Here is a 24862-nt window from a genome sequence, read left to right as displayed (position 1 = left end):
ATCTATAAACAAGAAGTATGTATAATTAAGTACACATTTTTATGTATAATTATAATATGTATAAATATAATTAAGTATGTATAATTAGGTACAAAAATTAAATAACAAAATACATACTAGTACTTTCAGAAGACATCTACAGACTCGAAAGTGAGAACTAGATAAACTATTCAAACATGATACCCTGGGTATTAAAAGTATTGTTCAAAGATATGAAGACTTATAATTACAACATGGTCAAAAAGAAATGTTTATATCATTACAGATATTATTGCAAATACTCTTCTCATGTTTATATTCTATCCTTTTCTAACAGAACACAGCATTCTATGAACATCACAATAACAAACTAAATTACAGTTGCATTAAAATTAAGAGACTGCCTGATCACAAATTTTAACTGTAATGTTGACATTCCAATTAAGAAGCTGGATTTTCCTGTGCTACAGTTAATGAGCCATGGAGCCAAGAGTCATTTGACCTTATAATTCTACTTCAAAAATCTATGTTTCACAGTTTTCCTATTGCTTAATATTTATTTTAATAAAAATATTCAACAAAATTAATTCAGTATTTTTGATGTACTATTTCTGAAAAAGTTAAATACTTATGGATTAAGGATATGAATGAATATCAAATCAGACTGCTGAAAGGATCAGCTCTTTCATGTTGACAAAATTAGCTATTTTATAAGACATGGTAATACCCAATAAAATGAAAATTAGATTTTAAAAAGTTAGGAGGTGAAAGAATCACAATGGACAACTAACTGTGTAGAGAGAAAATAGAATTACATTTACTGGCTACTATATCAACTTAACTTCTCATAAAATCCTCCTGATTCACTAAACAACTTCAGAACTGAAGTATGCTCTCCTATGGGAGCTATAAAACAAATTAGATACAATTACAATTCAATACAAATAAAAAAACAACCTATGTACCTTAAAATGACTCTTGTTTTAAAGCTTTATCATTTAAATTAGACTAGAAGTTTCCCTAATGAATCAAGTGGGCCCTGTGACATAATTACAGGTTTTTATAGTATGTTTGCTATAGAGAAAAACTGTTAATATAAGTGAACTCTGGAGAACAGTGCCAGTACACCTCCCCACAGTGAGTACAACAAACATCGGCTGCAAGAACTGCTTGGCTCTCAGACAGTATATAAAGGGTGTTCTTTCTTCTAGCGTTTTGCTATTTTTAAAAAAAAGTTTTATCTGTTAAAAACATCTTTCTACTATCAATTCTCAAGATGTAAAGTCTTAAAATTCTGGTAAATTAAACACAGGTCATTATCAGGTATGTTATAAAAAGACAAACTATGCAATACATAAGACTCCACTTGCATTCTAAAAGGGCAACAAAATAATTAGATATGTGGACCTCTATGGGTTACAAAGTAATTTTACCATTGTTTTTTTATCTTAATGCAGTCCTATAAACAAACATACCAATACTCATAGAAAAGGAGGGGACTAATTATATATGACTTCCTCACGGTTTTCACCCTCTGTTGGAACCCCAGTGATAATTCAGCTTCCTCCTTGGAGTTCACCAGCTCTTACTGGCTTCTAAACTCTACAATATTCTGGTATCCTCATTAAATGAGAAGTGAAAGAAAAATTGCAAATTTTTGCACAACACATTAAGCACAAAATGTAATAACTTCAACGGGAGAAGGGGAAGAATCAAAGAGCCTTTGCAACTCTTCGTCTTAACTGCATCAAAGAATTATCCACTGTTTTTTGGTAAACTTAATGCATTTTCCTTGATTCTGAAAAGAACAGAATTTTGCTTACAATTCATAGGTATTTTGCAGAGCAAAACACCATTTTTTTTTAGCATTTAGAAATTCTACAGATAGCATACAAATGAGCAGGTATAAATGAATAAAAATATTTATAAGCAACAGAGTACAGGACATGTAATGACTTTATGGCAAAGAAAGGAGTAATAACAAATGGCGACTTTTACACCTATTTCAGGTAACATGTAATTTCACTCACTTTTTAATATTCCACTGCCTCTTGTACCCATGCCTACTCCCAACCATTTTGAGGTTATTATTTATAAAAAGTTCAAAATTCAGTTATCAATTCCATGTTTATGCTAACAATAAGATACTGACTTAATTCCTAAAACATTCCTGGGAGTACTTAAAAAAGGCATCATTAACACACTATACGGAGAAACCTCTTTGTCATTCAAGCAGTGGAAATAAATAGGAAGCTCCCATTTCTTTTTTGGCCAAATCTAAGGTAAGTATGAGCACTTTGTTATGTTTCTACAAATTTCAAGATCTGTAGCGGAATTTGTCCATGTATTCAATTAAAGCAGTCTAAAATGTTCACATGCACCCATATATTTATATAATCATAGGGAAAATGCTTTACTTAAACAGTCCTCCGAACAGTATTTGTAAATTCATCATAAGTAAAATTGAGGAAAATTCAGTTAAAATTGATATAAATAGAAAGTCAAAGTCACATATGCTCCAGTATATATGTGTAGAATAACTTTCATGTCATATCTATGATTACTCTACATTTACAGCCTCTGTCTTACTAAAAGATGAATTACAAAAAGATATTTGCCCTTTTCCTAGGACAGATAGCCAGCCAACACAAACAAGGCGTACTCTGAAGCAATTAATTGTTAAAGGCTTCCTTTATTCAGTGTGACAGGTTTTAAATCCTATGGAGGATTACCATAAGTCATATGTTAGGGTTAAAGAATACATTAATTTCAATTTTATGATGTCTAAGGAAAACAGATAGTTTCTTATATTTAAAAGCAAACCCCCCCAAAAAAACAGAAAAAAACTTTTCAGTATTGTACTGATATGATAATTATAATGCCACTTGTATTACATCTATTTCACATTATGTGTTTTATTATATATGTATTACATATTACTTATGTACCAGAGGTTACATATAATCTATGTATTCTGTAATGCATATATATGTATTCCCAGGGAATCTCAGAATAACAAGGCATTTTCAGCAAACATCTTGTAATCATACACTGACTTAATAGTCATAAATACCTACTGTTGTAAACTGTTACATCCACTGTACAAGCAGAAGAACTGGTGCTGAGAAGTTAAAGATTTGCCTATGGTCTAAAGAACAGAGCAGGAAGGCACCCCCGATCCCCATGCAGACAATCTGCACATTAATGACACCCCGACTCAGTTTGTATTGCTTTTTTGTATCTGAATTACTTAATATTATCTGTAAGATAATTCATAAAACCTAAAAAGGAAAAAGGTGCTTGCTATTGAATACGGAATGAGGCAACCACACATAGACATAGCTCTAAGAATAAAACCCAGCCCTTACTATTTCTTAAAACTTAAGTGAAAATCCTTGCTGTATGGTCTCTCTTCTACTAATTTAAACTTGCAAGTGATTCATCCAAATTAATCCCACTTATCATAAAAATGGCATTATTCCCATTCTATAGGTGAGAAGACAAGCCCTGGAACAAAGCTACAGGCCTGCAAGACCACGTTACGTGTGAGGGAGCCTAGGAGTGAGAATGTGGATGTCCTCAGCTCCTCATCCATTTCTCATACTAAACTGCAGTGACACTCCTATTAATCATTCTAAAGTCACTAAAGGAAGCAAACAGTTTACTGAAGGAGGGGATAAAACATATTCTAAAAGATACAGGTGAAAAGAAATATATTAAAAGTTTGATTTCACTACACTTAAGTTAAAAGTCACTGTAGACTTAAGCTTTAAAAACTATTCAGAGATCTTTTAACTGTATAAGTAGTACCATGAACCAGAAGTTCTTCTGAGTGAACTGATTATCTGCTCAGAATTGGTCTCATGCTTTTACAGGAGAAATACAAGCTAAGAAATGAAATCGAACAAGAAGACAAGGGATGGGTTAATATTAAAGCATTTTTGGTGGCACGGAACTTGCAAAATAAGACATCACTTCTCAGCCTGGCTGATTACAGAATAGGACCCACTGCTTCTAGCCAACAGTACGTATTTCAGAGGGACAAGAACATGACATCTGAGGACAAGTGATGCATGGAAATACGCACAACACATTCCTTGAAAGCTGGAAAAGAGAATAAACTAAATAAGCTGGCAGGGTAAAAAAAATGTTAAGTAACCAGGCCTTTAGCCTTTCAGACCTTAGAAAAATATTCGGTTAAGTCCTCCAACTTTTACTAAACAGTTAAAAAAAGAAATCTATGGTCTCTATGTGAGGTTAGGTATGTAGAAAAAAAATTCCTATCAGATAGTATGGACTTTACACTTTCTAAGAAGACTAAAGTTTCATGTTGAAAAACAGCCTAACCAGCACACCCCTAATGATAGGCACCTTTTCTGATTCCAATGTGGCAACAAAAGTGCAACAGACAAAGGACAAAGACTTGTCACGTTACCAAGACGTACCTCTTGTACTGATCGAGCAGCTGGCTTGTCTTGATGATTGGCCAATATTAAAAACGGTAAAGTGCATAACTGTGGGTGCTGAAGTGCGGAGTGCAGTTCATTTCTAGCAGTTTCTAAATCATCTTCAGAAGAGGCACTGTCTAGTACAAATATTACCCCTTGAGATCCTTGGTAGTAGCGGCTCCAGTATTTCCGGATATTATCAGCCCCTGTCAAAAACAAAACAAATTCTCTTTTTAAAAGTAGCTTTCAGCAACTGGGGAACGCCCAATAGTAATTGCTATTGGAAACCAATGTAACTTTTAAAAATCAAGTGCAGAGATCGTGGCTGATGAGAACAAAGAAGGCATTAGACCCAATTGGTAGATAGATGTGGCCTTGAAGGAGAACACCAATGTCTACCAGTCATTCTTCATCTGTCCTTGTTCAAACAGGTGACAAAGAACCAAGATAAATACTTCTTAGACAAACACAAAAGACTGTTTTCAGATTTTGTGTAATAGTCCCAAGTAAGCCACATTCTCTATAAATTGAGTTTGAGCCTAATTCAGACAGCAGTGTAACCTCATTGCTGATGGAGGCTTCACTCCACACTGTTAACATTATCTTGGTGACATTTTTAAAAGAACTGCTCTTTGATCAAGATAGCCTTGTTTAATTTGATCTAGGATGTGAAAACTATTACCACAATACCTTTATGTGTCAGTGTTGAAATTTGTGATGAACTAAAATCTTGGTCTTCAGTATGTCAGCATGAACCCATTTGGCAGTGAGCACACTCATGGACTTGATATGAAAAGACATTGAGATTCTCAACAGCTGGGGCCATGTTTTATTCCTTTATTTTCAATATCCAGCATGATGTATAACTCAAGGTTCAATACAAGAATGAAGAAAATGAGAGGAGGAGGACAGGAAATAATACACTAATAAGACTTTATGGATTATGAGACTAGCAGGGACTTTAGAGACTATCCTGTCCAAGTGTCTGAGGAAGCTGGGGCCAAGAGAAGTGTAGTGACTAATCCCCATTCATGTGTCTAGTACATCACAAAATTGAGATTTGCATCTGAGTTAGTAGACAACCTACCTGGGGAAGACAAGGGCATTTCCCACTGTATCACGACAACTGTTAACTGCTTCCTTTACTTTCATTTGATTCATAAATAGCCTTGGGCAGTGTGTGTGTGTGTGTGTGTGTGTGTGTGTGTGTGTGTGTGTGATTGGTTATATAATAAAAATTAGGTATTAAGCTATTTTACCAATTTAGTATATCTGATTAAGTCTCAACCAGTTAGTAACCACACTTCAGCTATCTATTAAACATCTAGCTCCCATGTTGGATATGGGTATTGAAAGTTGAGACTGGAATTGGTGTGCACTAACTAGCAAGAGCCAATTGTGTGCATCTCTTCCCAGCTCTGTATTCAGTGACATACATCATAGGGATAGCCTGAAATTGGACACAGTGGGAGTATTTTCACCACGGAAATCAGCAAAAGCTGTATATCAGGTCTTTTCTTCCTTTGTAGAGCCAATATACCACTGGATGACACTGAGCAGCCTGCAGTTTTCTGGGGAAAACAGGAATGAAAAAAAAAACCCCAAAGATTATAATACAGTGTAATAAAGCACTGTGACAGAGGTACTCATTAGGTGCTCTGGGAGCAAGATAGGAGGCATCTCATTCAGACTGGGCAAGTCTCTTAAAAGAGTAGTATCAGTACCAGTAATCAAACAGCTGCCATTTATTAAGCACTTCATACATTCTAGGCACAGTGCTATTTTCAAAAGAATACCTCATATACTTCTTAACAAAATACAAGGGAGGTATGACTGGCTCAAGCTTTGATACTATTTTCAGATTCTAAAAACCAGGCTATTCATTTCATTACACTGAAAAAAAAACAGGTAGAAGAAGATAAAGGGCATCTGATGTTAAGTAACCTTAAATACATGAAGACATGTGATATGAGCAGTGTTGATGCCTATCGGGCAGGGTCCAACCAAGAAAGCAGAACAAAAGAAAGGAAATTTAAGCCCGAGATAATTTAATTTAAGGAATTAGTTGCATAAATGAAGGTGGAACTAGGAAAACAATATGGACCTGAAATTAGGTCAGGTTCCCTAGCACCTGAGATGATGCTTCTGGTACACCAGATTATAGCCAGTGTTGTCAGCACAAATTGGGACTGAAAGAAACAAGCTAGAATGAGGAAGGAACTTGGCAAAGATGGTTTCAGAAATCTAGGCTCAGCCTGACCCAATGAGGAGCTCTAGAGCATGGACTGAACCACAGAAGTTGTGCAGTCCAAAGGCAAGAGGGCTGTGCCATGATGCCCCTGTACCGTCATTGGCTATGAGCCATCCGGGTGAACAGGAGGGAGTTGGGGTATGATCTCATAATCTCCCAAACATATCTGGTTGAAGCAATTATTGTCAGCCAAGGGCAGGCCTCTGGAGAAGGGTACAGGTGTGAGTCATTAGCAGCCAATACCCGCAGCAGCTGGGAGATGGATGCACTGGCCCAGTAAAGGAGATCTGGGTCGGATACCAACAGCATCTGCTACAAGCTACATCCAGACATTATCCATATGTTTGAGAACCATCCATAAGCTTGAAGAACAAAAGTAGAAGCAGTGTTACCTGGTGGTAAATGGCTAAAACAGCAAAAATGTTACATGCATATGTATCCTATATAACTGTATTATAAATTTTACTAACATAAAGGATATGTAACATTTTTATGTCATAAGAATAAATTCAACATGCTTTACTATAGAGCTCATTAATGCTCACAGAATGTTTTCACTGATTTTGCTCAACTTTTGTATCCATAGCTGACCAAGTGTAGTTCTGAAACACACATCAGTTGTGTTAAGTGTTTCACATGTATTATGGGTAATTCATCATGACAGTCTTAAGAGTAGGTACTATTATCACTCTCATTTTATCAGTAAAGAAACCAAGACACAACAGCTATGTAATATGTGCAAGGTCATACACCTAAAATATATAAATTTAGGTCTACTGTGATTGACATAGTAGGATCACTGACCAGAAAGGCAATGAAGCTCAAAAAAGGACTCTACCATCACATAACCCAAGAGGCGGGGGGGAAGGGAACTTGTTAGAACAACAGGTAACTAAGTGTCATGCAGTGCTTATACGGCGCCTACACTGTGCTCAGGATGGGAGCATGTCCAAGAACATTTCCCAACCAATAAATTCAATGAATAGTAGTAGTAAGTACCTATTCTATACAAGTCACTGAGTTGGGGGCTATAAAAAATATTTAGAAAGCTATGATTCCTTTTAGCTCACACTGTTAAATTCTGTAAAGTAATACTAATTCCACAAGGCCCAAAAATATACCAGAGGGAATAACTACATATATAGCATGAGAGGGTATCCAGGGACTCAAGCATAAAGAGAAGAATACTGGAAATCCTCTGTATTGACAGAGGAAACAAACCCATGGAGAAAAGCTGGAACTTTAAAAAATGTCCCTTGTATTATGCAATGGATGAGTACATTATTATTAATAGTGAGGAGACCCTTTTCTTGTCTCCTGTTACATAGTCTTGTGTCCAATCTTAGCAAATCTAAATTTTGTCTAAAAATGCTGGGCTTCAGTCTGAAAAAGACAGATACACCCCTATGTTTATTGCAGCACTATTTACAATAGCCAACAAATAGAAGCAACCTAAGTGTCCATCAGTAGATGAATGGATAAAGAAGATGTGGTACATATACACAATGGAATATTATTCAGCCATAAGAAGAAAACAAATCTACCATTTGCAACAACATGGATGGAGCTACAGCATATTACGCTCAGTGAAATAAGCCAGGCGGAGAAAGACAAGTACCAAATGATTTCACTCATGTGTGGAGTATAAGAACAAAGAAAAAACTGAAGGAACAAAACAGCAGCAGACACACAGAGCCCAAGAATAGACTAACAGTTACCAAAGGGAAAGGGACTGGGGAGGATGGGTGGGAAGGGAGGGATAAGGAGGGGGGAAAGAAAGAGGGCATTACGATTAGCATGTATAGTGTAGGGGGGACACGGGGAGGGCTGTGCAACACAGAGAAGACAAGTAGTGACTCTACAGCATCTTACTATGCTGATGGACAGGGACTGTAATGGGGTTTGTGGGGGGAACTTGGTGAAGGGGGGAGCCTAGTAAACATAATGTTCTGCATGTAATTGTAGATTAATGATACCAAAATAAAAAAAATAAAAAAATGCTGGGCTTGGAATTCAAATTCCAATTCAGCCTCCTGCACAGTGGCTTTAGCCAGCAGCAGCCTAAACCAAGATCCAGACAGAGCAAACAGCAGTGGGTGAACAGTGGTACACAGTTGTTTAGTCCAGCTGAGTGGGCCTTAGTTTAGTAACCAGATACAAATGAGAAATTAACATGTCATCAACCTAGCTGCTATGTGCTTTGAGAAGTGAGTCTGACTGAAAAATTTGGGTCATCTGTTTGGTGCCCACATCCCAACATCCTAACCCACAAACCAAGTCCAAAGGAGTAACACAGGCATCACAATTAACAGTCGTATGGGTCACTCTCATTTTAATGACTGAATATGGCATGCTCTGTGTCACTTATATTGTTATATAAAAAAGATGGAACACCAAACTCAAACCTGGTACATTTAGATGAACAAACAAAGGGATAGTCTTAACAGTACAGAGGTTGGATGGGTGGAGGGTGTTACCAAATGTCCTGATTACCTATGTTATGGCCCGATACTACCTTACTGAAAGTTGGAAGGAGCCCTTGGTAATCCAAGAGTTCATTCTGACAGCCAATCAACTAAGACAGTCTGGCTCAAGCTACTGCAACAAGAAGAGAGCGAGAAGACGGGAGCATGACATGTCGTCACTACAGATTCTTTCTACGGCACATTATGGACTTCAACAGCATTCTCTTAGCATTCATTCATCTCACAGATATTTAGTGAGCACCTGGCACCATCCCAGGTGCTGGGGACACAGTAGTAAATGAAACAGACAATAATTTTAGTCTCCATAGCACTCCCATTCTTTCCCAGCATAGCCAGCCTACCATACAGAGATTAAAAATTTCTTGGTACTCATTTCCCGGTCTCTCAGGCAGCACGGACATATGCTTCAATCGTGGCAAACTGAGACTCAAGCAAGGTCTGCGGGGAGCCTCTGGAAATAATTTTGCTCCTCACTAAAAAGAGAGATGCTCAAAAAGAGCTGCTTCTCTCTTTTAGCTTTTAGATTTCATTAGGTGATAAGGTGAAGCTTTGAAAGGTGCTAGCCTCCTAGCAACCTTAAGGAGACAGACCAGTACAGCGAGGACGTCAGAATGGAAGACAGAGCCTGGGTCCTTGAGGCCGCCACCGAGCAACAGGACCAACTGCCTACATCACAAGGACTCCTTACTCTGTGAGCACAGTAAACATTCAAGCCAGTTTTAGAAGAGTATTTTGTTACTTGCAGACAAGTAGATCAGATGCTTAGTTCTCTCATGTTAAATTAAAAGTCCATGAATAAGTTCCTTAAAAGAGCTGTTCTTTGAAAGATGGGCCCAATGAGCTAAAAAATAGAGATATGCAGGAGCCAACATCAAAACCAGTGGCTCAAAGCTGTCCCTACGGAAAGGGTCCTTTCTAGACCAGTGACGGCCAGTTGAATTTTTTGTGATTAAAAAAAGCACTCTACATTTGTGCTTCCCAATGTGGTAGCCTCGAGCCACATGTGGCTATTGAACACTTGAAATGGGGCCAGTGTAAGTGAAACACTGAATTAATTTAAATTACCTTAAATCTGAAGTCAAAACACCACATGTGGCTAGAGGTTCCTGTATTGCACAGTGCTTCTAGACATTTCCATAACTTACTGCTGGCATGAGCAACTGTTAGAGATCCCATCCTATCTCTGAAAGGAAAAGCACTAGCCTTGCTGGTATAGGAGCAGGTGCAGAAACCTCTGCACAAAGATGGTTTGTTGGAGGGCTCTGCAGCTGGCTGGCCAGGAAGAGGGACGGCCTCCACGGCCAGCAGCCCCCCACGGCAGCAGGTGGAGCCAGAAGAAGTCCAAACTATCTTCTCTTTCCATCCTCTTACTAGTGTTAAGAAAATGAAAGAGGAAGAAAAATTTCACTCTGGAAAACTTAATGGGATTGGAGACCTATAAACAGAACCAATTTTGGAGAACTTGAGTTGTAAAGAGGTTTTCCAGTCTTAGTGAAGAATGATCTATCCTCAGGCAAATGTTGCCTCCGGAGTATATAGTTTCCAGAATGGGAGAAAAAATGGTCCGAGGGCAGGAAAGGGGAATGGAAAGAAAAGTACAATTTTAAATTCTTTTTTACCCTTCCCATCTATGGAATGATCTAATGGATCATTCCTTTGATTTTTTTCCTCTTCTATAAAACAGACTCTTTCAATCTTTTTTAAAAAATGCTGAAATACTAAAAAATCAGAAGAACTAAGACATACATATCTAAACTGAAACTGTTATTATAGACTCCTACCCTCACACACAAAGCCACAATATCTTAAAGTAAATCAAGCCCTCCTTAAATGATGAATAGTAAGTAAATGAAACAAGTGGTCAAGTATAAAAATGTAAAGATTGGAAGTTAAGTTCCCTAAAGGGTGATGTATTATTCTATTTTGCTTTTCAGAGAGTCAAAAATCACTTTAGATAATGAAAGAATTGTTAGACAAATGGGAACCAGTAAGTTCGTCATGAAAAAAAAAATTTGGTTTGCAAGATGGAAGGAGAACCGCCACTAAACAGAGGATAAACCATTGAGATGGAGGAAACCAATGTCCTCCGGCTCATAGGATTCCCACAGGAAACACAAGAGGAGTAACAGGGAGAGAGAGTCTTCATCCATGCCGACCAGGTCTACACACTGCATCGCACCAAACTTTATTAGGTATTTATATATATCATCTCATTTAACCCTTTGGGATTTATTATCTGTATTTAAGAAATTGGGACAGAGAGTTTAACCACTTTGCTCCAAGTCCTGCTAATAAATGGCAGATTCAAAATTTGGACTGTCAGACTCCAAAAACCATGTATTCTTTTCCACTACATGGTGCTGCTTCCCAGGGAGTCTAAGAGGCTCCAGTGAAATGGAGAGAAGAGGAGAAAAGGCAACAGTGGGGTGTGGCGAGGAGCATAAGCTAAAAGGAAAGTAGGAATGGGTAGGTGGTAAGGCACGGTAAAGAGAATGGGCATGGAATACGAAGTCTGAGCTAGTGACAATAAATGGCTAATGTGAAGACAGAATATGGATGGCTTTGTAAGCTAGGCAGAGTGTCTGGGTACGATGCAGCAATAAATGGGAATTATTATAATGGCTTATGGAACTACTTGGTGTGGGCTTGTCTTGCTTAAGGGCCCTGTTGACTACCAATTATCTATCAGTACTTAGGGAGGACAGTACTGTCTACCCACATCTGATCTTCCTCCAGTCTGAAACTGACAAGCCTCCAGATTTCATAAACCTTAGAAATGAATACACACATATTCTACACACTTCTGGACTCCTGGCTAACTGCACAGCAGGAACAAGAATTACTAAGGTATTCCCGTATTTATTAGAAATCTACCATGAGAAAATGTCATGAGGAAGGAAGGAAAAGAAAGTTATTTCTTCTCCCAAAGGCTTTACCACAGTCAGCAAAGGCAATATGTAAATAAATAGCTTCTGCCTGATTTCAGATACCGCCAGTACAAAGGGTTTGAGAGGTGAACTAGTGGCAGAGTTTGGAAGTGAGACAGGGAAAAACCCACAAAAATAGTTACCCAGTTAGTTACTGCTGAGGACAAGCTTGAACTTAATCAAGCTGGACTTGGAAGCCAGGCAGTCGGGAGGGAAGCATTTGGGTCTTTACCTACCTACCTCCCAGTAGTGGTTGGTTGTGCAGAGCTCGCATTAATTTCCTACCACTTCCAGCTTGTCCAAGGCACTGAGGCAGAGACTCTAGCAACCAGAGAATGTTCCAGACAAAGCATTCAAAGCAGGGGCCCTGGAAAATCAGTCTGTTAACATTAAGCAGCAGTTCTCAAAGCATGTTCTTCGAGATCCTTCCAGGAGGCCCAGGAGATGAACATTATTTTCTTAATTATAGGCATTATTTGCTATTTTTACCATGTTGACATTTTCTTAATGGTGCACAGCAAAAAAGGCAAGTATAACTGCTGGTATCTTAGGATGAACAGAAGTTCTGGTATCAAACTAGTAGTCACTGGGTCCTTGACCATGGGGGGAAAATGCTAGTTCACCTAAGAATGAACTTAATAAAAGCAGTAAAAATTCTTAGTTCATTAAATTAGCTCTTAAACACATCTTTTTAAATACTTCATGTGACTGAGAAGTAAGCAAAAAAGCATTTTTGCTACATACCAAAGCACACAATTGTTTTGAGAATACACATTTGTGTAGCTGAGTTGCGAGCTACATTAGTTGTTTTTCTTGTCATGGAACTCCATTTTCACTTGAAATTTTAACTGAGACACTCTGATTATTCAGGCTTGAGTATCTGATAGACATTTTCTTAAAAACAAATATGTAAGCCTGTAACTTGAAGGAAAACATTTGATAGGATTTGTTATCAATGAAAAAATTTGTTTTCAAGCAAACACTAAGTTTGGAAAACCTGTTTCTGCCACAGTGAGCTTGACAGCTTCTCAATGATGAGACTGGTGGTGATATTAACAGAAGTTTATAGCAAAATGTGTCAAGATTTGGAAGATCTACATAACTTAATGAGTCAGTATTTCCCAAATCATCAGTGCATGATGGTACACAACCATATGTAGATAGAAAATACACTCCAAGTACAGGATTGATCAATGGATGTTCTATAACAAGCATGAGAAGTTCAGTGGTGTAGCTTTCAGATTCCACATTGCAACTACTCTTTAAAAAAATTACCACCTATTGAAGAATTTGGTGTAGTATCAAAGATGACTACAAACAATTCTCTGAAAAGGCTATTAAAAACACGCTTCCCTTTTCAAACTTCATTATTTATGTGAGGCTGAAATTTTTTTCACTCCAACCCAAAACATATGTAGCAACAGATTAAATGTAGAAGTAGATATGAGTCCTCTTCTAAGAAGCCAGACATTAAAGCCAGACATTTGCCTCTCTTCTCAACTAATTTTGTTTGGAAGTCAAAACAATATATTTCATATATTGATATATAATGGGTTTGTTGTCATTTTTAAAGGAATTTTTAAATATTGAAAAAGTATCAGCTTTAATTTCCAACATGGCAAATATCAACACATACAAGCTGCATAAACAAAGGCCCTTTGGGGGGAATCTCAGTAATTTTTAGGAGTAAAGGGCTGAGACCCCATAAAGGTTTTAGAATTCTGGCTATTCACTATCTTCAATATGTAAAAGAGACCATTAAAGATCTACTAAAATTTAGGCATAAATCTGGAGTTGTTTTCCAGCAGAATGAAAAGTGTCACCCTGAACTACCTTCAATCTCACCTCACTGTCTCATGTCCATGATAAGACATCTGGGCTGGGGACTGCAATCCCCAAAGTAAGAGGTCCATACAGGAGTCATACGAATATCCCTGATCTCACTATCTTGGAATCCTAACCCAGTGGTCACATGCTTCAGTGCCTAGGAAGATTATTAGAATGCATGCAGTCCTGGAATCTGACAAATAGCAACCCCCACAGGAAATTCTGAAGCAGGTGATCCTCAGTCTACCTTTTACAAAACAAAGAACTAAACACTATAAGCTGATACAGCAATTACCTTCTCCTTACTTCTGCCTCCCTCAACAAATATTCTGAGGGGGTGTGTCACTCAAAAGTACACTACCTCCAAAGTCAAATGCTGACAACCACACTGGAGGCCTAGGAGCAGGCCTGCTACCTGACATCTACCATCTTCTGCTTCACACCCTCACCACTTTCCATCCAGACCACGAGAATGACTTTCTACTGGTCTCCTCTCTGTCCTGGCAGTGATCCAATTAAATCACCAATCCTAGTCTAGGAAACTAGCTCCAGTTACATTACTACTCTGCTCAAAAATATTAAATACCTATAGCTTAAAGCCCCAAAACTACTTGATTGAGCATTTACAGTTCACGAGCTGGCCCTGGCTGGCCGGCCACCCCTATGCATTTCTGCATTACTCCTGTACATTTCCTAAAGGCCCTGTGTGTCCTTCAGGAACAGAGCCAGACTTTTCACCTTCATGGATTTGGTTGTCCTCCCCTCTGCCTGGAGTTCCTACTGTGTCAGGTGTCCCCCCTAGCACGTTTAAACCATGGCATGCCCTTCAGGGGCCAGTTCAATTACCACCTAATCCACCAAGCCTTCCATGACCTTCTGCTGTAAAAATAATTTTTCAGAAGCTGTTAGTCTATTTTCCTTGGTTCTGCTCGTAACACTTCCCACCCTGCAGCATAGTTACCTGAATACATATTTCATCTTCCTGGTTACACTGAAGAATCATATGGGAGTTTTACACATTCATGAATCTTGTTCATCACTACACTCTGAATGCATCTAACACAAAGTTATACACTTTATAGGAACTCAATCAGCATTTTTTTCAATGAATTGATTAATCTTTTATAAAATATTTACCCAGATTTCTCCCATGCAGAATGCAGAATGCAGAATACAAACCAGTCCATGATACAGAAATGAACTATCATTTTGGCTTATTTGTTTGCTGGTTTAAAATTATTTGCATGTAATTTTTATGTTTCTGGCACATACGCAGGTCTGCAAGGGATCTCTCACCCAACATCTGATATTTTTAACAGCACATACACAATGAAACTTCACTCCATTCATTGCTTGGCCTTTCTTGGAGTTCGATCTTATATTTGGAAACATGCACCCATAACACTGCATGTGCTAAGACTGTACTAAAAACACAAGTTAGAGCCCCACCCTATGCTTTTCCTAATCCTTCAGCCTGTCCTGATGCCCCACAGAACCAGGGACCATGAGAAACTGAAAGCACAGGAAGGGAAACATGTGGCAAGAGTTCTGAGGAAATGTTCTCTTCTGTACTCTTGTAAAAGCAAAGGGCTGACTCCTAAGAAGATGCAGACACTCCAGCATGGTCACGATTAGCACAGCTCTAAGTGTTTGCTAAGCACCAGATGCCTGAGCTGTGCTCAAAACACAAAGGGCAAAGCATGTCTGTAGTGTTCTGGAAAATCTGGTGGCCAGACTGGGAAGGCTAGTATGGGAAGAATTTTGTCAAAATTGCCTTGACCAAGGCAACAAGCTAGGGAAAGCCAAAGTGGGAGTTTTCTGGCCAAAGTGGAAGATGTTTGTTATACACTCAGGGTGAAATACAATCTTTTAAAACTGTGGAAATGCATTCTCGCACAGCTTGCCATTTCTTTTTTTCTGCATTACTTTGTCATTAAGGCAAAACTGATGGAGAGAACATGAGGACTAGATTAGAACAAACTCACAACCCACGGAAAAGGTTTAAAGCCACCTAATGTATCCTCCTATATAGCAATAAGGAATAATTAGAGTAACAGATTCTAAGACTTGACACTCAAAGGTAGAATATCAGTCTCTCGTTCTAACTTCTCATTCAAATTCTCTTCTGTGATTAATCTGACCTCAAAACAAGTTATTACAACATAACATACTTATGTAATAAAACCTTAAGAGAATTCTTCTCCATCTAAAAACATTTGATCCCACCCACATTTACCCTTTCTTCCTTTAATAATCTGTCATTCTTGATGGAAATGCTCATCACAACTCCTAAAGGGATAGTTAAGTTTTCCCCCCTGGATTATTCCTCTCATTCTATTTGTTGTAAAAATACTTTTTTTTAACCCTATTGATTATAGAAGTTCAGCCAGAACCCCTGTTTAAGCTTATCCATAGAACAGTGAATGGCAAGAAAAAGTCTAGAATTCATGGAAATGACACCAATGATTAATTATATAATGAGGTAATATACATTATAATTTCAATTATGTAATTGGACAAGTCAATATACTTTATAATGGGCAGCTGTCAGCTTACAGATCAGGTATGTTTCAAAACGTTTGGAAGATTCCAAATCTTTTTTTCAGAATTTGGCACACAATTTTTCTTGACAGTAAGGCAATGCCTTGGAGCTGGGTTCAGTCCTCACAGGCAGGCTAACTCTCAGAGAGAGTATGACAATATTGTGGTTAATAAAATGGTCCCTGAAGTCAGACTCATTGGATTCAAAACCCAGTTCTGCCACATGTCATCTTAGTGACCTGGGATAATCAACTTAATTGTTCTAAGCCTTGGTTTCCCTTTTAGTAAGAGGGAAAAATAATACCTATGCACCTGATAAGGTTGTAGGAATTAAAGGAGAACTCATTTGGCAGAGTGCATGGAATATTCTCAATGTTCATTAAGTGTTAACTACTATTTTGTTGTTACTGTTACTATTACTCTTTGGCCACCAAAGCCTGTTTACTCAAGTACTGAAATTGCCTGTGTTCTAAGGTCTGGAAGTAAAAGTCTACCAAGTGCTGAAAGGAAGAGACAAAGGAGAATATGCTTCCTCACAATTTCCAACACAGGATTTGTCATAAAAAATAAACCAAGTTTTTATTTGGGATGGGCCCTTTTTTCTAGGAACTTTCTTCTCAATCCTGTATCTCCCACAGCTTCCAGCACTCTTCAGTTCCCAATTTCCCCTCCCCCATTGCTGAACAGCTTTCTTTACCATCCCCAATGCCAAAAAAGAGGTTTCCCCATTCAGATGAATATGCATGTTCCTTTAGTACAACTGTCTTCAGCTAGATTTTTAAAGAAACTGTGACTTATCAATTTAACAACAAAGTGAGATTCTATTTTATATGATGAAAATTCCCCAAACTGATCACTAACACAAGCTCATCTCCTGTGTGTGTATGGGTGTGAACACCTGTAGGTGCTGACATTATCCACCAGGCTGACATAGGGTATACTTACATACTTACACATACACAGAAAGCTATTATTCACTTTACATTTCCCTCCCTTTTGTTATCAATGTGAGGATGATCAAAAATCAGTGCATTTTTTTCAGCAGTTCACATGGCCCCACTAGTGAGAGCTCAGGAAGTATGGATTAAGGCAGGCACTGCCATTTCTAGGCAGGGCTCTTTTTTTATTTCTTTCAAGGGCTACTTTTAAATAAAATGTAGCTGGATTATGAATAGGAAAAAAGGAAACACAGCAAACACAGCAAACACAGAATGGCTGCTTTCTCACAGCTCCCGCGCAGCTTTCCCATGAGCACAACAGTTTCACTGGGTCTATATCCACAGCTCTATGAATCAGCTCTGCTTCAAAATCCCCAAGATCCTTCTTGCTCGCTGGATTCACCACTGTGTCTCCAGGTGTCTGTCTACGCAGATCCAGAACAGGCGCTCGGGATTGTTAACAGGGAATGAAAGAATGAATATGTGGATTGTTTGCCTGTGGATCAGAGTATAAGCAGTCTCATTTTTATAGAGTCTAACATATCCATTGCTCCTTCCCTTTCCTTCATAATTCTTGTCTAAAATACTCTCTTCTCTGTGCTTCTTTCTCAAGCAGGGCAGTCTTTTTTTGTCATTCTCAGAAGTAAGCTTTCCCTCTGTACTTCAAAATGGGGCCATTATAAAGTGGGTGCTAGTGATAGGATCATTCCAATTCAGAGAATCCCAAATGAACAGTCCCTATAACCAAAGATGGATAAAAAATCATTAAAACATTATATTAAGGTAATCCGACTTCCTTTTTCACACAATTCCTATATACTAAAACAAGATGAACTTACTCACACATACTATTAAACAGATGACTTCTTCACATGTGACTATATCACTACATCAATCATTGCAAACTCCTGTCTTTGATGCTACAGGATGTCTCCAATGATCTCAAGAGGCAAGCAGAGCTCTCAAAATGAAATTAATTTTAATTAACTTTAAAATATAATTGTGTATGTGTCATCCAGCACTTGGGAACAGAGGGTTACACAAAATAGAGTGTCATAGCATAAAAAGATTAGAAATCAGCACACTAGCCAAAGAGAAGACAAATGAGTTTTAAACATTGCCTGAGGTCAAGCACTTCACTTCCAAATATAGTTTCCCATGAAGAACACACTCAAAAAAGAGAGACTGTAAATTAAATGATGCCTACTGTCTAAAATTTATTTAGATTGGGAAAGTTAAAGAATATATTTGCCTGAGGATAGAGAAGAGACTACCTGAGAAGAAACATTTATTAGGTATCCACTAGGGTTTCACAATATTTAATTTTCTTAAAGCTCTGATACTGGGTTGGGATTTATTTTCATAGCTGATTAATAAGGACATGTCACTCTTTTCAGGCCCTATTTTAGAAAACTCAAAACAATTATAGGGTAGATATGTATAAAAGTATGCCAATCTGACATAGGATCAGTATTCTTACAAATTTATTTTCAACACATTTATAATAGACTTGTTACTATTTTCAATAGTTTCTTTTACATGGAAAACCACAAAAAAACATTGGGGAGAAGTAAAACACACTATCCACCTCAGCCTCCATTTTTTAGTATGTATCCTTCAAGATTTATTCCTTCATTAATTAGAAAAATAATGACCTTGCTATAAACCTCAAATGTCAGATCATTCCATTCAGTACATACACATGCACACACACATACACATGGACATTCCTGGTATACAAATCAATATAAGATCATGCACCCTTATAAATAATCAGTGCCTAAGGAACTATTTCTGCACAAAAGTAGAAAGCATTAAGAGAACGACCCATATCTCCTGCTTTCATAAAGCCAGGGACCACATCTTTTCTTTCTTTATACCTGCCATGATGGACTCACAGGCACTCATTAGGGTTTCATGATTGTGAATGTACCCAAGGAAGGTTCTGCACAAAGAATAAATAATCATGCCAGTGGAAATTACCAAAGCCTCACAGAAACATTAGTGGTGTGGCCCCTGACTATTCCCATCTCTTGAGGTATTGAGTCCTTGGTGTAATCTGCTCCCCTTGACTGTGGGCTGCTCTAGTGCTCTATTTCTAACTAGCAGTAGGTGCCAAAGGTGATGGGATGCCACTTCCATGATTAGGTCACAAAAGGGTGTAACCTCCATCTTGATGGCAGATGAGTTCTATTGCCTTCTTGGTTTGGACATTTTTATGGAGCTAAGTGCCATGTTCATGAGGTACATGTGGCAAGGAGCTGAGGACATTTGGCCAACAGCTGGCCAGGAACTGAAATCCACCAACAAAAATGTGAACTTAAAAGGAGATCCTTTTATGGTTAGTGAATTAATATTCCACTGTATGGATATACCACATTCTGTTTAGCCATTCATCTACTGATGACATTTCAGTTGTTTCCACCTTTTGGCTACTATGAATAGGGCTGCTATGAATTTTGGTGTGCAAGTTTTTGTTTGAATAACTGTTTTCAATTCCTTTGAGTATATAACTAGAAGTAGAATTTGATCAATCACATGATAATTCTATTTTAAACTTATCCAGGAAAAACGTGTGTTTTAAGTCTCTAAATTTGCATTAATTGTTACACAGACAACAATTTAGTTAGCAATAGATAACTAAGGCAAAGTTAAAGATGAATTTGCAGCTAGGTAGAAACTTCCAAAGTGTGGTATATTGAACTAACTGAGGGGGAAGAAAACTTACCGTAGGTCTTAATGGCAACTCATTACAGCTCTAAGTAAATAGCATCTACTGGATTCTCGAAATGCTTCATTCAAAGCAACATTTTAAAAAAGATTGCTGTGAGGTTTTATTGAGTGCCATGTGCTGTGCTGGGCTGTACCATCCAGATAAGAATTACCTCTCTTGATTTTCCCTAGAATTTTTATTCTCACTTTATACATTCTCCTTGGGAATGTCTTTACTCACATTGTTTCAGCTACCTCTAATACCCTGAAAACAGTCAGTTCAAACGTCCTCATCTAATTTTATTCCAAGCACCAATACTCTTTATTTCTTATCATCTATCATATATTCCCTTCTAGATATTTCCCAGGCATTTTAAACTTGACCTGTCCCCAAATAAACTCATTCTTGCCATGAATTCTTTTTCAAACTAGCCTCCTGGATTCTCTGTCTGGGGATTGATATCACCCAAATTATGACTCATAAGTGTCATTCTTAACCCCTTGTCACTTATTCTTAATAGTCAATTGTCAGTCATCCAACTTTACCCTCAGTGTAACTGCCAAGCTTGGACACTTTGAAGCTCCACCATCTATTTCTCCACTGGCTATTTTTTCTCTGCTGCACTCATGGCTTATCTAGAAAAACTATACACACATTTCAAGTTTAAATTCAAACATCATCTCCTTGTGATGCTGTCCCTAATTTTACTTTTACAAAGTCTTTCTCCATCCTTTGTTATTCTAGAGCAAACTGTACATCCCTTCAATGACACTTACATTGATGTATGTGTGTTTTTGCATGTCTAGTTCTCTATGACTGTCCTGGCTAACAGCTCTCTGAACTTCTGTTTTGAAACCAACTCTTCTGGATATTTCAGGAAGCTAGTATAAGAACAGGTTTATAGTCTTCAACCAACTCATGTATGAATTAAAAATAGTTATCTGATTTATACTATTCATTCACTCCATCAACTAACAAGTATTTATTGAGTGGCTTCTTTGCACCAAACATAGCCCTGGGCACCAAGAATCTACAGTGGCAAACCCAGCAGATGTGGCCACTGTCTGACTTGTGAGCTCATAGTCTAACAGGCCACTGAGCTGATATATCTTTATGACACTATGCCATTTAGGTTTCAACTTACTTCTTAACAGCACAATGTATTTCCCCAAAAAGCATATTTACTCTTCTGATACTTAACATAATGAAAATTGTCAAGCTAAATTTCTTTTCAAATGAGTTGTAAATATTTTTATTTCCACTGTCATTATCACTGCATTAAATATCAACAACCCTCTCTCCCTACAGTTGCAAAACATAGGATTGTTTCTGCAAGGTATGTAAACATATACAGAATACAACTATCCAGAACACAGCTAAAAACTAGGAGCCATGGGGCAGCCAATAGAAATGTTTCCAAATTGACATCCTAAAGCTCACATGCTTACCACTCTAAAAAGTCCCTCAGGCCCACACAACAATCTCGTCTAGGGAAAAAATGTGATCACACTTAGTTTTTCAGCTCCCTGCTCAGAGCATATTAGAAGCACTAATCACTATGTGGGAGACAGAGGAGAGAGAGAAACCACCAGAGGCAGGCATGTGGACAGTAGCAAAAAAAGACAGAAGAGACTAAATCAAGGAATTAAAAAAAATTTTAAAGAAAAAGAGGCAGATCAACAGCTATGAAAGAAAAAGGGCAAGGAATAGAAGTGAAAAGTAGGACAGTTCATTTGCTGCAGCATGGAACAGCCACCCACCCCCTTGACAGTATTGTAGGGTTTCTGATACACATCAAATAAATGATGAATTATACTTCCATTATTTTAATTTGTTATAATGGGTAGTTTTGAATATTTACAACTAATCAAAAAAGTATAATAAGCAATGTCACTCAGCCTCAACAACCATCAATTCTGGTCAATCTAGCCTCATCCTAATTCCTTCCTTCATATTATTTTGAAGCCAGTCTCAGATATTATATAATTTCATCTCTAAATATATTGGTTTATAACTCTAAAATATAAAGATTCTTTTGAAACACATAACAAAAATACCATCATTACATCTAAAAATATTAACAATAAACCCTTAATATTTCAAATACTAAATCCTTAATCATCAAATACCCAGTTGTTCAAATAACATTTCAGTAGTAGCAGTTACCCTCAGATGTTTCCAAAATGTCCAAATGAGATGCTACTTTGAAAAGTACTGCATGTAAGGATTTCAAAGTCTGAAAATCAAATTGTAAGGTTTTTAACCCATTTTTGGTGTAAAAATGTCTTAAAATATTACAACAAAACCTACTTTTATAATCTTAACTAGTTTAATTGGTTAAATATCAGGAGAGAAAGTGCTGTAAGAAGTATCCTCATTTCTAATCCAACAGCTAATGAAAATAGAACACCATCAAATTATGTTACTATGGTATTTTAAACTTGTCCCTTTCATCATGGAAGTCCTTCAATAGAAAAAATATTCATTAAAATGATCTTGTTTACAACCTACAATAGCTCTTTCAGATTTGAAGTGTAACAAGTTGAGTAATTGTTTCAGAGCCATATACTAGTTTCCCTGAATTTTCAGAGATGGTATGTTTATTTACTGGGGGACTGTAGGTAATCTTGAGAGAATTTTATGTCAAAATTCAGCTCATTAGTACTACTGTAGAATTATAATTACTCTTCAAAAGGATCATGAAATCAAAGGCAAGTCGGATAAAGCAGGAATAATGATGTACACCTAGGAAATCTAGAATTTATCTTTTGTAACCACAATCTGGGTAGGAAATTAAAAAACTTGGGACATAGGTAGATCATCATTTCTTCTTACAATTAAAAGCTATGGTTCTGAATAAAAGATAAATGAATTGGACTCTTGGTACTTGAACTGGGAACTGGAAACATGTGGGACATGTAAGGAAGTATCTGCATGTGTGCATGGAGGGGAGGAGGTGGTTTCCTTGTCAGAAAGCTCAAAAGAGCTTTTAAAATATGAGGAAGAAAACAGGTCTTCATAAAATTTTACCTTCTTCCTAACATGGATGTGCCCTGAAAGGATTACAGATGTGTCGAACTCCCTGTAATCAGTGGGATGTCTAGTGGGCTTGGGACATAATCTCCACATTTCTTGTCATTACCTCTAGCAGAAGCAGTTTCTGTCTGTCTCAATATGCCATAATAATATTATCATTTTTCATATATCTGATGATATGAAAAACCTTGGGAAGCACTGGTCAAAAGAACACGGGCTGCCATTCAAGGTTCCTGAAGATCTGACCCAAATGAACTTGCTAATCTCCAATTCTTCCACACCACTTACGAAACCTTTGCCATGGCCAGAACGATCTCACATTTTCACCTTATACCCGTCATGTTTCCCAAATGCTACTGTCTCTACTTATGTCTTTTCCCTTTGCTGGGAATCTCCTTTCTCCCTTTCCTTGTATCTGCAAGCAGTGATTGTTTCTAATGTTTGTTTATAATCATTTTGCTATTCCCTAGCAGGGAGCATGAGACTGGCACAGAGTAGACGAGTATCTGCAATCATAATCCATTCTCGAGTCCTGCATTAAGAGCCACCTGCATCACAATCATTTCTTTTATTGCATTTGTACATAACCTTAATTCCTGCACTATGTAGCTAGAGTCATTTATTATCTACAGCTTTTAAAGTCATGTGTGACTTTCTATTTTGTACTGTTATATATGTGCAGCATTTTTATTTTCTAACTAGAATCAAAGCTCTTTGACAGTTAAATTCAAGTAAATTCACTTTAGCAAACACTTCTGAGTACCTTTTATGTGCCAGGTAGCACACTAGGGGCAGAGGATATAAAATTTTATGTGGATTCACTATAGCCAGAATTATTTAGCATTGTTCTTAAAGTTCTAGCCAATACAGTAAGGCAGGATACTGATGAAAGAGGCATAACCACTGGAAAGTAGACAAAATCTTCAATATTTGCAGATGATGACTTTGTACATACAAACCCAAGGGAACTAACTTTAAGATTTAGAATTAAAAATAATGTTTCCATAAGGTAATTAGAGACAAAGTAAACTGTTTAAAAATCTTTTTACTATATTAAAAAAAACCAACACCAAAAAATCCATGCAATAATATTTTAAAATGGAAAAAAAATCCCCTAATTTGTATGAAACACACACACACAGTATATAAATTAAGCATATCATATTTCTAGATGGGAAAACTAAATAATAAATATTTCAATTCTTTCCAAGTTTACTAATGAGCTTAATGCATTACCAATCAAAAATCTCAAGGAAATCTTCCAACCTGAAAATTTACTTGGAATAATTAGTATATAAAAATAGCCACATTATTAATAGCAAAAGAATTACAAAGGAGATACAAAAAAAAATTTAATCTGGTATCAAAAAAATGCAAACTAAAACTATATGGTACCATTTTTCATTTATAAGACTGCCTAAAATTTCTAAATGATGTCCTGTAATAATAGGAAAGATGCAGGAATAAGGTGTAATAGAATATTTTCCTAAATGAATATAAATCTATCCATATTTTCTATAAATCCATTTTGTACTATGTATTATCAAGAGTCTTAAAATGTTTTGATCCTGAATTTTGTCTTTAACATCTAAAGAAATATGCAAAAACTCAATAAAAATATATGCTTTTATTAAAAAACAGAAGTTGGGAGAGATGTTTAAGTGTCAGATCTATACCAAAATACATAGACAACATAGATACATAGGAGATCTGGAA

General features: G+C 37.1%; 1 protein-coding gene across 11 annotated transcripts in view; it reads right to left on the bottom strand.

Moving 5' to 3' along the window:
• ARL15 (ARF like GTPase 15) overlaps positions 1 to 24862 on the bottom strand; it is a 442427-nt gene that overhangs the window by 213025 nt on the left and 204540 nt on the right. For all 11 annotated transcript variants that reach the window (XR_012131183.1, XR_012131184.1, XR_012131166.1 and 8 more), the window contains one exon: positions 4425 to 4633. Coding sequence is in view for 8 of the 11 variants with exons in the window: in XM_073236299.1 (XP_073092400.1) it covers positions 4425 to 4633 (209 nt within the window). In the remaining 3 variants the exon portion in view is untranslated. The remainder of the gene's footprint in view (positions 1 to 4424; positions 4634 to 24862) is intronic.

This window comes from Manis javanica, chromosome 1, assembly GCF_040802235.1.
Source record: "Manis javanica isolate MJ-LG chromosome 1, MJ_LKY, whole genome shotgun sequence".
Lineage (NCBI taxonomy): Eukaryota > Metazoa > Chordata > Mammalia > Pholidota > Manidae > Manis > Manis javanica.
Note: the sequence above shows the minus strand (reverse complement) of the source record. Positions and strands in the feature narration are given on the sequence as shown.